This window comes from Corythoichthys intestinalis, chromosome 14 (genome assembly GCF_030265065.1).
Source record: "Corythoichthys intestinalis isolate RoL2023-P3 chromosome 14, ASM3026506v1, whole genome shotgun sequence".
Classification (NCBI taxonomy): Eukaryota; Metazoa; Chordata; class Actinopteri; order Syngnathiformes; family Syngnathidae; genus Corythoichthys; species Corythoichthys intestinalis.
Window position 1 is genome coordinate 40,552,782 of NC_080408.1, and position 15,422 is coordinate 40,568,203.

The following is a 15,422-nucleotide window of genomic DNA, read 5'->3' on the forward strand; positions in this document are numbered from 1 at the left end:
CTACAATGGACTGTTCCACGACGACGGAGACAGAGTATCAGTCGCTTAGCTTCATTTAGCGCCGTTTAGCATCGCTTAGCTCCGCTTAGCTGTTCGTTTGCTTCACTTAGCTCTCCCGCTGTTTTCACGCCACTAAGATCGCTATTTTTACAGCTCACTTGCTACTTTGCATGTCGGCTATCATTTATTTCGAACACATGAGCGAACGTGCTCGCCATGAGAGCCAAAGTGCAGTGAAGGACAAGTTCAGAACAGGCCTCTCATGCCTCTTTTAACTTTCTTCTTCTTCTTCACAACGAACATAAAATACACGACAGCACACCCTGTGGCGAAACAATGTAGTACAGTTCCAATCAGTCATACAAAAACACTCAACAGCTGGTTAACAGCAAAAGCACGTCATGTTCGTCATATAAATAATGATTTCTGGAGTTAATCCCTGCGATTGGCTGGCAACCAATTCAGGGTGTCCCCTGCCTACTGCCCGAAGTTAGCTGGGATAGGCTCCAGCACCTCCGTGACCCTCGTGAGGAATAAGCGGCATGGAAAATGAATGAATGAATGGAGTTAATCCCACATATTTCAGAATTAATATTATAGTATGTTGAGTAAATACTACATAATACAGAATAAGAATAGCTTTCAAATGACCCTCTTCATGACAAATATGATTGGCAGTGAATATTTATTATAATTATTTTACTACTATTCTATATAGTAGTATACTATAATAATATTGCTAGAATTTTTTCTTAAGAATTGTTTTGAATAATGTTGGAAAGGCAAAGTCAGTGTTGTGAATCTGTTTACTTTCTATTCTTTTGCACTAGTAAATGCTATCAGCATTTAACCTCATTGTTTATTTGTGATTAATTATTGTTATTTACATGATTATTTGTACTTTATTAAAGAATTTAAGTGTTCCAAAATGGTACTGTGAATAAATAAACGTCAACAAAAATGTCATTGCTAAATTAGTTTAAAAAAAAAAAAAAAAAGAAAAAGAAAATTATTAGATTAGTCGACTAATCGTAAAACTAGTCGGCTGACTAATCAGGAGAAAATTTGTCGTTTAGGATAGCCCTAGTGTACCGGAACATATTTACTTCACACCCTTCTCACCTGTTTAACCCCAGACCCAAGAGGTGGGCCCCTGGATATGTTCGCCTTAGCCCCCAAAATTGCCAAGTCCGCCACTGAGTATACCTTTACAGCTTGACAAAGGAAAGAGTGTGAGCGCCCCTTGTTGGTTGGTGTGTAACCTGTTCCCTGCGGTCCTGCAGGCATTTTCCCAAGGTCCTAGCGCCTTTTAAGTTTCACTATGTTATATTTTCAACATGCTGAGCTCTTGTTCACACAACACACATTGTGCGTTATATGAAGCTAAGTAGCTTATGATACACAAACGGAGGTAAATAATTTTCCGGCCAGTGCAACCAAATAGGCTTAACAAATAACATTACCGTACCCTATCATGCTCAAAAAGCGAGTCGAATGTTTTGAAAGTAAAACATTGTTAAGTTACACACGGAAGATGAAGAGATGGCATAGTTGCATAGCTTGCATTTCGCAATAAGTTTTTACTTGGCCTACATCTCCGTCTCGCGAGACCTTGCCGTTGCCATGGAAGCAGAGGTCGCGGTCCTGACCAATATACAAAAACGTTGTAAACTAAGGAGAAAGTTCAAATTATGGCAGGTGAGTGAATCATACACATATAACTTGCACAGTTAAATCGTGTCAATGAAGGAAACGTAACACAGTGTGAGAGGTATTCATTTCACAAGATTTATTGACGTTGGTAACTGTGTCGTGCAACTGCTTCACAAGAGAATATTTTGGCGCAGGTTGCTAACACTGCACATACATTGCTATTGTGATGTGTTAAAATGATTTATTATTTTGTAAAACTCTGTTGTGGTGTACCTTATATTTTGGATAGTGAGACAATAGAAAGATAAGTCAAAGTTATCTCCAAAATCTATAATTGAACTTTACTGATAATTTTGACTATGGAGCAGCACAGTGGAGTCACGTCTGCCTTACAGTTGAGGTTTCCGGTTTAAATCTTGCCTTCCTCTGTTTTTCTGTGGGCACTCTGACTTCCATCTACATTCCCTCAAAAGATGGAATAGGCCTGCTAAGGTCAGGTGTGAATGGTTGTTTATATGCGCACTGTAATTCACTTCACCTGTCCCCCAGTCTCCATCGCTTCCATGACCTTAATTGAAGCAGTATAGATAATGGAGAGATGAGAATTTTCATGTAAAATACACTGAACAAAAATATAAATGCATCACTTTTTTGCTCCCATATTTCACCAGATAACCTAAAAAATCAACAACAACAAAAACACATCCACAAAATAACTTTCTCTCAATATTGTTCTCAAATCTAAATCTGTGATAGTGAGCACTTCACCTCTGCTGAGATAATCCATCCCACCTCACGTGTGTCATCTCAGGATGCTGACTGAACAGCATGATTATTGCACAGGTGTTCCTTAGACTGACCACTCTGAAATGTTCCATTGTATCACACAGCACTAAGCTACATGTCGCAGGTTTTAAGGCTGTGCGCATTTAGTAGTACACCCAACCAGCTCACGACCACAGACCACATGTAATCACACCAGCCCTGGGTCACCACATCCAGCATGTTCACCTCCAAGATCATGTGAGACCAGCCACCTGGACAGCTGCTGAAACAGTTGGTTTACATAACCAAAGAATTTCTGCACAAACTATCAGAAACCATTCAGAAACCATCGCAAAGGAAGCTCATCTGCATGCTCGTCATCCTCATTAGGGTCTTGACCTGACTCCAGTTCATCATCCTATCATATCATTGTAACTGACTTGAGTGGGCTAATGTTTACATCGGATCAAATGGCATCTGGTCCGTTGGAGAGAGAAGGTCTTCATGGATGTATCCCGGTTTCCTGTTCAGGGTAGATGGCAGACAGCGTGTTCGGCATTGTGTGGGTGCGTAGTTATCTGATGTCAGTGTTGTGGATCAAATGGCTGACGGTGGCGGCGTGGTTATGGTATGGGCAGGTGTATGTTATGGATGAAGAACACATGTGCACAGGATGCTGAGGCCTGTTATTGTGCCTTAAATCCAAGAGCATACCTTATTTTGCAGCATGATAATGAACAGCCCCATGTTGGAAGGATCTTTACTAGGGGTGTGACAAAATATCGAAATGGTGATATATCGTGATTAAGGGTGTAACGGTACATGTATTTGTATTGAACCGTTTCGGTTCGGGGTCCTCGGTTCGGAACGGAGGCGTACCGAACGAGTTTCTAACGTAATGTAAGTTTGTAACCCTTACTTTTCGAGGCTGTGAGTTGATCAGGTTACAGTTTCTTTGTATAGATTATATTTACTCCGTCTTCTCTACTATAATGAGGACCAACACGGTAGGACAGTAAAGAAACGTCAATGGCGCGACACCGTGGCCGCCGCGAGAACCCAGTGAAACGCGGGCGTTAAAGTCAATCAGCCAATGCACACCAGTCGCAGTGCGGCCGCGTGTTAGACGCGTCCCAGAAGCGGCTCAACACGATGCACGAGAACGGCAGAGTTGATTATTTGACGCGAGACGCGGCCCTCCTGCGTCAATACTACAACCAGTAGCTAGGATCGGACCGGAAGTCACTCGTGTAATAATACGGTGGATCCGGTCGATTTACAAACTAATATGCAATCGTAACCTACTTTTTGAGTCCATCAGATCTCTTGAGTGGTAGATCGGGGCACAGTTGACTTGTCTTCGTTGATTTACTGCTGTCTTCTATGCTATAATAATTACCAACACGGCACCGTGTTCAATACAAAATCCTCCTACCACAACAAAACAAGTAGGAACTAATATTCACATAGGAACTAAAGTTATGCAACATAAAATATACAATATACTGTAAATGAATACTACATCACATTTGTAAAATATAAACACATAATAAAATAATAGCCCATTTAAATAAAATAAATTGAAATGAGCTAAAATACCTGTAATTAAATAATAAAAATAATACACACATCCTGCTTACACAATTAAATGTATTAATTTCTGTGTGGCGCTTTACCTTGAGAACATCCACCAATGAAAGGCTGAAAGGCAAATTGTTGTTGGATTATCTTTAAATACCTGCTACTTTTTGAGCAGAATTCTAGCTTTGTATAGGTTAATGTTCCTATTGTTGAAAGCACAAAAGTGTGTAAAAAACAACTAGCACATTTATATTTTGCATTTTGTTTTCTTACTATACCGAAAATGAACCGAACCGTGACCTCAAAACCAAGGTACGTACCGAACCAAGATTTTTGTGTACCGTTACACCCCTAATCGTGATACATTGTATCCCAAAAGGTTATCGATATGCTCCTGCCAAGAATCGAGATATCGTTTTAAAAAGGTGTCAATGTCTAAAAAAATACAAATGAACCAACAAGTTGCTACCACAAACTTCCTCCATAATAGTGTCTCAGTTAACTCTAAGGCTACATTGACGGCTCTCGATGCGCAATCCATTTAGACTGGGAACGTTCGTTCATTCGAAAACAGAGCATTCAGTCATTCTGTCCGATTTTCAGGGCATTTACAGGTCACTTGCTGTTCATTTTAGGGCATTTACGGGTCATTTTCTGTTGAGTTTGCGTCACTGCGTATTCATTTGGGTGATTCCCTGGTCATTTCCTGTTCTGTAACTCAAAATAAACAGGAAGAGACCCATAAAATACCCCCAGATCAACAGGAAGTAACTGAAAATAAACAGGTAAATGACCTTAAATGGCCCAAAATTACCTCATTGCCTGGCATTGGCTGGCACTACCAGCCATAGACGTTCAATCCGTTTGAAGTGGGAGGGACCCTCCCACTTCAAATGGATTGGACCCTCCCACTTCAAATGGATTGGACGTCTACTAATAATAAACTCATTCCAATTCACAGCAGAAGCTTGTTTTTTTGTTTATTAGTTGTTTGTAGAATATCCTAGAATAATTTTCTGACCAATTTATCGATAATTGTTGTATCGCCATGTCGTCAAATAATCGTTATCGTGAGCTTTGTATCGCAAATCGTATCGTATCGTGAGGTACCAAGAGGTTCCCACTCCTAATCTGTACATAATTCTTCGAAGGTTTAAACACACCAGTTCTTGCATTGCCAGCTTAGTTACCATGCATGTCACCCATTGTGCATTTTTGGGTTGCACTGTATCGGCATATACGACTGTGTGTTTTCATTCCTGCCAATATCCAGGAACTTTTTACAGCCATTGAAGAGGAGTGGAAAAAGGTTCCAGACGCTTGACAACCTGATCAACTCTATGAAAAGGACATGTGTTGCACTACCTGAGAAACACTGTGGCTACACCAAATAATAATTAGTTATCTGAGTCGCCAGAACCCTCCAATAAAACAAAACAGCATGTTTCAGAGTGTCCTTTTAAAGTGGGCAGTCTAAGTCACATCTGTGTAATAATCATGTCTAATCAGACTCTTGATATGGCATATGTGAGGTGGGATGGATTATCTCAGTGAAGGAGAAGTACTCATTATTACAGTTTTAGAACAATAATTGAGAGAAATATTTATTGTGTGTATGTTGAAAATGTTTTAGAACTTTGAGTTTATCTCATGAAAAATGGGAGCAAAAAAATGTGTTGTATATATATGCTTGGACAGTATGTATGAGATACTTATATTGAAGAGGTTTTATGACAAAATGTTTTATTTACAGTGCCTTGCAAAAGTATTCGGCCCCCTTGAACCTTGCAACCTTTCGCCACATTTCAGGCTTCAAACATAAAGATATAAAATTTTAATTTTTTGTCAAGAATCAACAACAAGTGGGACACAATCGTGAAGTGGCACAAAATTTATTGGATAATTTAAACTTTTTTAACAAAAAAAAAACTGAAAAGTGGGGCGTGCAATATTATTCGGCCCCCTTGCGTTAATACTTTGTTACAGCTGCAAGTCGCTTGGGGTATGTTTCTATCAGTTTTGCACATCGAGAGACTGACATTCTTGCCCATTCTTCCTTGCAAAACAGCTCGAGCTCAGTGAGGTTGGATGGAGAGTGTTTGTGAACAGCAGTCTTCAGCTCTTTCCACAGATTCTCGATTGGATTCAGGTCTGGACTTTGACTTGGCCATTCTAACACCTGGATACGTTTATTTTTGAACCATTCCATTGTAGATTTGGCTTTATGTTTTGGATCATTGTCCTGTTGCAAGATAAATCTCCGTCCCAGTCTCAGGTCTTGTGCAGATACCAACAGGTGTTCTTCCAGAATGTTCCTGTATTTGGCTGCATCCATCTTCCCGTCAATTTTAACCATCTTCCCTGTCCCTGCTGAAGAAAAGCAGGCCCAAACCATGATGCTGCCACCACCATGTTTGACAGTGGGGATGGTGTGTTCAGGGTGATGAGCTGTGTTGCTTTTACGCCAAACATATCGTTTTGCATTGTGGCCAAAAAGTTCAATTTTGGTTTCATCTGACCAGAGCACCTTCTTCCACATGTTTGGCGTGTCTGCCAGGTGGCTTGTGGCAAACTTTAAACGAGACTTTTTATGGATATCTTTGAGAAATGGCTTTCTTCTTGCCACTCTTCCATAAAGGCCAGATTTGTGCAGTGTACGACTGATTGTTGTCCTATGGACAGACTCTCCCACCTCAGCTGTAGATCTCTGCAGTTCACCCAGAGTGATCATGGGCCTCTTGGCTGCATCTCTGATCAGTTTTCTCCTTGTTTGAGAAGAAAGTTTGGAAGGACGGCCGGGTCTTGGTCGATTTGCAGTGGTCTGATGCTCCTTCCATTTCAATATGATGGCTTGCACAGTGCTCCTTGAGATGTTTAAAGCTTGGGAAATCTTTTTGTATCCAAATCCGGCTTTAAACTTCTCCACAACAGTATCTCGGACCTGCCTGGTGTGTTCCTTGGCATAATGCTCTCTGCACTTTAAACAGAACCCTGAGACTATCACAGAGCAGGTGCATTTATACGGAGACTTGATTACACATAGGTGGATTCTATTTATCATCATCGGTCATTTAGGACAACATTGGACCATTCAGAGATCCTCACTGAACTTCTGGAGTGAGTTTGCTGCACTGAAAGTAAAAGGGCCGAATAATATTGCACGCCCCACTTTTCAGTTTTTTATTTGTTAAAAAAGTTTAAGTTATCCAATAAATGTTGTTCCACTTCTCGATTGTGTCCCACTTGTTGTTGATTCTTGACAAAAAAAATTAAATTTCATATCTTTATGTTTGAAGCCTGAAATGTGGCGAAAGGTTGCAAGATTCAAGGGGGCCGAATACTTTGGCAAGGCACTGTATTTGTTTTTATAAAAAGGGAAATCCGGCATGCAACGTACAACGCATGGAAAATACACTATTGTTTAAGTTGTTAAAAACATTCAGAACAAGATTCAATATCCGTATAAAACCACCTAATATGTGTTATATTACCATCGTTTCTCTTTTCAACAGAAGCATCACATATCTTGGAATATAGCGATGTGATGGACAATAACCTTGAGGTAAACGATGAAGAGCATGGGGAGAACATGAAAGATGAGTTTCTCAGCGAGCATTTGGACTTAATCAACCAAAGCCCTGAAATCAGCCAAAGCCCTCAACCAGATCAAATTGGCGACAGGTGAGTCTCATGTGTTAGCCCCCACCTACATAGCATCCGTCAACCTTTTGTTAATCTAGATTTGAACCAGACGGCCGTCAGATTTTGATGAACGAGATGAGGGAGCTGACGGATGTCAACGGTCGCCTCTTCAAACTACTAAGCGAAAAAGATTTTGAAATCAAACGCATGAAGAAAAAATGGGAAGACGAGAAAGTGTTCCTCTTAGCTGGTACTGGCATTATTTTAGCATTAAGATGTTGATCATACGTATTAGAAAGCTTGTTGTGGCGTTTTAGGTGCATCCGGCATGTCAGGTGATGCAGCTGCAGTTAAGATAGTGGAGTTGTCCAAAAAGAACCGAGAACTGACTGCCGAAGTGGAGCAAGAGAGAACAAAGTCCAAACAAAAGAGCAATAGAATTAAAGTACTTGAGAATGATGTAAGTACATTGTGTAATTAACATTATGACAATAATCTAATTAGTCCCTTATATTGCTACAGCTACAAACTGCTCAGCAGTCACTACCAGGGCAAATGTTTGACCGTAGTTTGCAGAAGCAAAACTTCTCTAAAGAGGTACGTTTACTTGTATGAGTACCACGTCACATGAAGTGGAACTGTTTATTTCGCCTTGTCAGTGTTTCATTTTGATGACTGTCATTAACTTCCAATTTAGGAGTGCTTATATCTGTTTGACTCTTCCTCTATTTTCGAGATTATACTGTAGTTTTCACATGGCCTTATTGAGTGTTTAATCATGTCCTCCTAATCAGCACATATCATTGTCTGTGAAAATAGGAAAATCCAGTGGTCAAGTCTCTGAAAGACAAATTATCTGCTACCCAGCTTAAAGCCACAGAGTATCGCAACCAAGTTCAGTCTCTCAAGCAGGAGTTAAAAATCGCCCACAAGGTGTAAAACATCTCATTTATTGTTGTCTATCTATATACTCCTTACACACATTTTGACACATTCAAACTTGTTTTTAATGTCGTATATGGCAGGTTCTCACAAGTGAGTTTGGAGTAGACGTCAGCGTTCAGCAGTTACTTAGATGTGCTGGGACCGTTAGAGGACGTGCACAACAGATTCTGGCTCTTCAATCAAGGGTAAGGTGGAAATTACGTTGACCAGTTATTTTTAAGGTCTGCGTTTTTGGTAATTTATGTACTTTTCAAAATGATCCTTTTTATCATTAATTGATGTACTCTGCTGGAATGTCACTTGACGAACTCCAAGCCAGCGGTGTCCAACTTTTCCAGAAGTGGCTGCAGTGGGTGCAAACTACCTGGCCCTACAAAAGTAGGTGATTCTAAACTAAGCTGTGTGTGAGACAGGTGCGTGACTTGGAGCAGCAACTGAGGTCACCTCTAGCAACTGTTTTGAATGTGTATGAAGAACAACGTTCGAGAAATTCCCGTATAAATCAAGGCCGTAATGCTGGCTACAGCCGCAGTGCCGACAAGGAGAAAAAGGAGGCTTTTCAAGTGAGTTATGATGATTTTTTTCAGCTTTAATGGAATTGGTCTAACGCTCTGCTCTATTGTTAGAGACTCTCGGAAAACAACGAAGCCTTGCAGAGAGACTGCAATCAAGTGAAGAAAGAGCTGGAAGCTTCCAAAGCCAGGAACAAATGTCTAACTTCTGACATGAAAACGCTCAAGTCTCAGATTTCCTCCCTGTTAATTAAGAGCAAACACGATGACGAGCTGATTGATGCTATACTGGTGAGAGTAAACGCATCAACTGTGACCAAAAATATAAAATAATGCTCCTTTTCTGATCCTCCAACGGTAGAAGGAAAAAAGTCGCATGCTGGAGATGTTGAATCAGCTCACCAGTCAGAACATGACCAGCCAACTAAACTCAGGACAGTCACTGAGCAGCGAGCTCGCTGAACAGAAGATGCTCATTCAGAACTTATACCAAGTGATCGCTGATAAAGAAAGCACCATTAAGGAATTAGAGGACAAAATCAAGAAGTTCTCCAATGATCAGGCCACTACTGACAAATAATGTTGAAAAATTTGTTGGGGAAAAAAAGATATCAGATGTCAATACACTATTTCATGTAATAGCTTATATCAGTGCTGGTATTAGACATTTCAGGCCTCGAGTGTTTCACTTATACAAGCCAAACACACCTGAGTGTGCAATGTCCACTTGTTACTTGTGTTTTTGGGAGTTTTGTCGCCCTCTGCTGGCGCTTTGGTGCGACTGATTTTATGGGCTTTAGCACCCATGAGCATTGTGTAATTATAGATGTCAACAATGGCGGGCTACTAGTTTATTTTTTGATTGAAAATTTTACAAAGTTTATTAAAATGAAAACTTTAAGAGGGGTTTTAATATAAAATTTCTATAACTTGTACTAACATTCATGTTTTAAGAACTACAAGTCTTTCTATCCATGGATCGCTTTAACAGAATGTTAATAATGTTAATGCCATCTTGTTGATTTATTGTTATAATAATACAGTACTTATGTACCGTATGTTGAATGAATATATCCATCTTGTGTCTTATCGTATATTGAATGTATATATCCATCTTGTGTCTTATCTTTCCATTCCAACAATAATTTACAGAAAAATATGGCATATTTTTTAGATCAGGGGTCATGAATTAAAAATCCTCTGGGTCCGAAATGAAAAAATTACAACAATCTTGGGTCCGGAAATATTTTTAATGCTTCTTTTTTTTCCCAAAAATACAAACCGATTTTTACGTGGCCATGCTGATAATTACAACATTCAAAAATGTAAATAAAATATAAAAGGTGCATAAAACTAAAAAAGTGCTTTCATTGAATCATTAAATAGCAATAGCATGTTCAAGGCTTTTTTTTTAAATTGTGGATGCTGACAGGGGGATTTGCTTTATTTTTTGACAGACCTCTTCTTTTTGCTTTCCATCAACAAAGTTTCAGCAACTACACTCATACAATCTTTGACAATCGGTGCGTCACTGAAATACTTTTTGTTTTGACCCAATATCCACGCTATTCTGAGGGAGAATTCATTTGCGTGTTGCTGTGCAGTGAATAAATGAACCATGAGCCTTGAGGTGCGATCATATTGAGCCCTTAATTCTGCTATTTTTTTGAGAACGGATGGCAGAGTTCAAAGGGAAACTTTGCAAAAAAAGCTGCGTGCTTCGTCTCATAGTACCTTTTCAAATTGCTGCTTTTTACAAGCAGCTACCGTCTCTGAATGAGTCTCAGATGAGCCATAGCGGTCTTGTGCTGCCGCCAGGTAAAATGAAGAAAAATGTGTTGGTCCACTCCTCCTTAAACACTCTGTTTTCTGCATCAATCTTGCGTAGTTTTGAGCACGCCATTTGCTGTACCTTCTCGCCTATTCCTCCAACTTCATTCGGCTCAGTTTTTGGCTGTCACTCCGCGTAGTCTGGAAAGCGAGTTTGAGACATGCTGTTCTAAAAATAACTTTCAAATGCTTCACTCCCATTGGCTGGCTCACGCGCGTCACCGCTTAGGTTTTTGTTTGTTGCCCGCCTCCACTCTGCAAACCCGCAGAAAAAAAAAAGATTTTTGTTGTTACAACGTGTATTAGTCCGGACAGCTTGAGATCCGGTCCAGACGGCTTGGGGGTGCGGAAACAGATGAGGTCCGCGGTTCCGTGACCTCTGTTATTGATGGTTTGAATTGCGATTAATTACGATTAAATAATTTTTAATCTGTAATTAATTCGATTAAAAATTTTAATCGTTTGTCAGACCTAATATATATATATATATATATGTATATATATATATGTATATATATATATATATATATATATATATATATATATATATATATATATATATATACATACAGTGGGGCAAATAAGTAGTCAACCACCAATTGTGCAAGTTCTCCTACTTGAAAAGATTAAAGAGGCCTGCAATTGTCAACATGGGTAAACCTCAACCATGAGAGACAGAATGTGGAAAAAAAACCTGAAAATCATATTGTTTGATTTTAAAGAATTTATTTCCAAATTAGAGTGGAAAATAAGTATTTGGTCACCTACAAACAAGCAAGATTTCTGTATATTAGGGCTGTCAAAATTATCACGGTAACTGGCAGTAATTAATTTTTTAAATCAAACACGTTAAAATATTTGATGCAATTGACGCACATGCCCGGCTCAAACAGATTAAAATGACAGAACAGTGCAATGTCCACTTGTTACTTGTGTTTTGATATTATGGGTTTCAGCACCCATGAGCATTATGTAATTATTGACATCAACAATGGCGGGCTACTAGTTTATTTTTTGATTGAAAATTTTACAAATTTTATTAAAACGAAAACATTAAGAGGGGTTTTAATATAATTTTTTTATAACTTGTATTAACATTTGTCTTCTAAGAAATACAAGTCTTTCTATCCATGATCGCTTTAATAGAATGTTAATAATGTTAATGCCATCTTGTTGATTTATTGTTATAATAAACAAATACAGTACTTATTACCGTATGTTGAATGTATCCATCCTGTGTCTTATCTTTCATTCCAACAATAATTTACAGAAAAATATGGCATATTACACTCACCGGCCACTATTCGATACACCATGCTTGTGGCATAGATTCAGCAAGGTGCTGGAAGCATTCCTCAGAGAGTTTGGTCCATATTGACATGATGGCATCACACAGTTGGTGCAGATTTGTCGGCTGCACATCCATGATGCGAATCTCCCGTTCCACCAAATCCCAAAGATGCTCTATTGGATTGAGATCTGGTGACTGTGGAGGCCATTTGAGTACAGTGAACTCATTGTCATGTTCAAGAAACCAGTCTGAGATGATTCCAGCTTTATGACATGGTGCATTATCCTGCTGAAAGTAGCCATCAGAAGTTGGGTACATTCATACATTGTGGTCATAAAGGGATGGACATGGTCAGCAACAATACTCAGGTAGGCTGTGACATTCCAACGATGCTCAATTAGTACCAAGGGGCCCAAAGAGTGCCAAGAAAATATTCCCCACACCATTACACCACCACCACCAGCCTGAACCGTTGCTACAAGGCAGGATGGATCCATGCTTTCATGTTGTTGACGCCAAATTCTGACCCTACCATCCAAATGTCGCAGCAGAAATCGAGACTCATCAGACCAGGCAACGTTTGTCCACTCTTCTATTGTCCAATTTCGATGAGCTTGTGCAAATTGTAGCCTCAGTTTCCTGTTCTTAGCTGAAAGGAGTGGCACCCAGCGTGGTCTTCCGCTGCTGTAGCCCCTCTGCCTCAAAGTTCGACGTACTGTGCATTCAGAGATGCTCTTCTGCCTACCTTGGTTGTAACGGGTGGTTATTTGAGTCACTGTTGCCTTTCTATCAGCTCGAACCAGTCTGGCCATTCTCCACTGACCTCTGGCATCAACAAGGCATTTCCGCCCACAGAACTTCCGCTCACTGGATATTTTTTCTTTTTCGGACCATTCTCTGTAAACCTTAGAGATGGTTGTGCGTCAAAATCCCAGTAGATCAGCAGTTTCTGAAATACTCAGACCAGCCCTTCTGTCACCAACAACCATGCCACGTTCAAAGTCACTCAAATCACCTTTCTTCCCTATACTGATGCTCGGTTTGACCTGCAGGAGATTGTCTTAAACCATGTCTACATGCCTAAAGGCACTGAGTTGCCGCCATGAGATTGGCTGATTAGAAATTAAGTGTTAACGAGCAGTTGGACAGGTGTACCTAATAAAGTGGCCGGTGAGTGTATATATATATATATATATATATATATATATATATATATGCATGCATGCATGCATACAGCTGCTATATACAACATACATACTAGTACACACAAACATACTCATACATAACTGCATTGATTAAATGAAAATAACAGTTGCAATTGTATTTTTGACACTTCCATATTTATTTCAAACAAATCCGTAAAACACTATAAGTGTTTAGTAATTGTTCCCTAATTGTTTAATATTCAAGGCTGGCTTCATTTTGCTGCTCATCTGCCATTTTAATGAGAAATTTCCCACTGAATTTCATGTAGTGTCTTGCCAATTTGATGTGCATGCAGGAGGAAGATTAAGGCAGAGTGACAATTGACAGTGTTCTTTAGGCTGCGGGCAAATGTAAATGGAACGTTTTTACGATAAGGCAACTTAATTTCATGACAGTATTTTTAAGGTTGAGAAAACCAAGGGGGGGGGGGGGGGGGGGGGTTGTGAGAGTTCCCTGAAGGGGAAGGATGTGCTTCTCGCTCAATTTGAGACAGTTAAGAACCCTGCGAGAGCTTCATCTGTGGCTCTGCTTGCAGTTAATGCAACGTTACGTGTTGGTGATTCGTGAAGTAAACCGGATTTCCGAGCAAAATAGATCACATGTAACAGTGATTCCACATTACAGTGCATATTAATTAATAATAATTAAATGCACTCAATTTATCAGAAAATAATTGACAAATTAAATATTTGTTCGAATATCTATTTATGCTGAAGACATAGTGATAGGGCAGAATAACTAAATAGTCCCCCACTGCCAGCCATACACTTCTAGAATACCGTTGGTGTACTTTACTTTTTTTTTTATTTTTATTTTATTTTTTTTATGTGGATTAACCTCAGTTGTGTATTTCATTGTGTCTAACATTAATAAAGGAAAATTAAGTTTAATACATACTCAAATTGGAACAATTCCAACCTTCATTCTTCATTCTAGTCAATGAAGAACGCTCGACGTTACTTTATATTGGTCTGTCCAATAAGTACTGCTCCAATATGGCGGGGCGGCACACGCATGCGTGAAGACAAGACATAGAGGTAATCGAAGGAGAAAACTCATCATTTCTTTGTCATTCCGCTAACATTCATGTTCCCTGTAAGTAGTAGGACTTCACTTGTTTAGAAAATTATATGACGTAACTACAGAGTGTTGCTTAATGCAAATTACGCAGTAAAGGACGCCACATCTATCGAAAATATGTAACAAGGGACTGCATTTGAGTGATACTGTAATGCTTTTGCGCAATAAAGGCTGACATACCTGCGAGTATGCGGTCATGCTTTTTTGCGAAACTAAAGAAAACACACCTGGAAGTGGTCATTGACATTTGTTTCATACAAGATGAGCTAATTTTGGGTTGTCTTTGTTTTTCGTGATATACTCATAAATAAATACATAAATAAAGGGAGTTTTTTTTGTTGTTGTTTTTTTTTTTTTTTTTTTTTGCAAATGACGCAATGCACGACCAAACTACAGATTGGGAGAATTACACGTAAGTTATATTTTCCAGTAATGGTCATTTCCAAGAAAACTATTTGTTTATATAACTTATGAAAGTGAGACAATTAATACATCATCCACAGGGAAATTAAAAAAAAAACTGATGTTGCTGCATTATTATTTACATATTTTACATAGTAAAATACTTGTCAACCCTAATTCATAACTGAGATATCAAGTTATGCCTATATTCTTGTCACAATGTCACCAATAGCTAAATGGTAAGGATGATGGTTTTATTATTATTATTATTATTATTATTTTTTTTTCAGTTTTAGCAAAAACCAATGCAAAGCCAAATGCACAAATAGGAAAATAGCCATTACAGTAAAACATGTTTTGCATTTCAAATATTACAAATAATGTATAATTACATTTATGTGCAGGCCACGACACATGTATTTTTCTTAAGTTTAAAATATCAATGCAAAAAAAAAATCTCACATAGTAATCATGCTTGACCTTCACCTTATGTCAACAATGTATAGAACTTGACA

At 38.9% G+C, this 15,422-nt stretch overlaps 1 protein-coding gene across 1 annotated transcript; it reads left to right on the plus strand.

Annotated features, from left to right (window-relative positions):
- On the plus strand, positions 1-10,439 carry LOC130930073 (coiled-coil domain-containing protein 13-like). The gene is made up of 10 exons (XM_057857785.1): positions 1-1,698; positions 7,512-7,680; positions 7,740-7,891; positions 7,959-8,101; positions 8,164-8,238; positions 8,461-8,574; positions 8,667-8,771; positions 9,000-9,149; positions 9,213-9,389; positions 9,460-10,439. Exons 1-10 carry the CDS (start codon positions 1,692-1,694, stop codon positions 9,676-9,678), a joined length of 1,311 nt encoding a protein of 436 aa, XP_057713768.1. The 5' UTR covers positions 1-1,691; the 3' UTR covers positions 9,679-10,439.
- Positions 10,440-15,422: the final 4,983 nt, after the last annotated feature.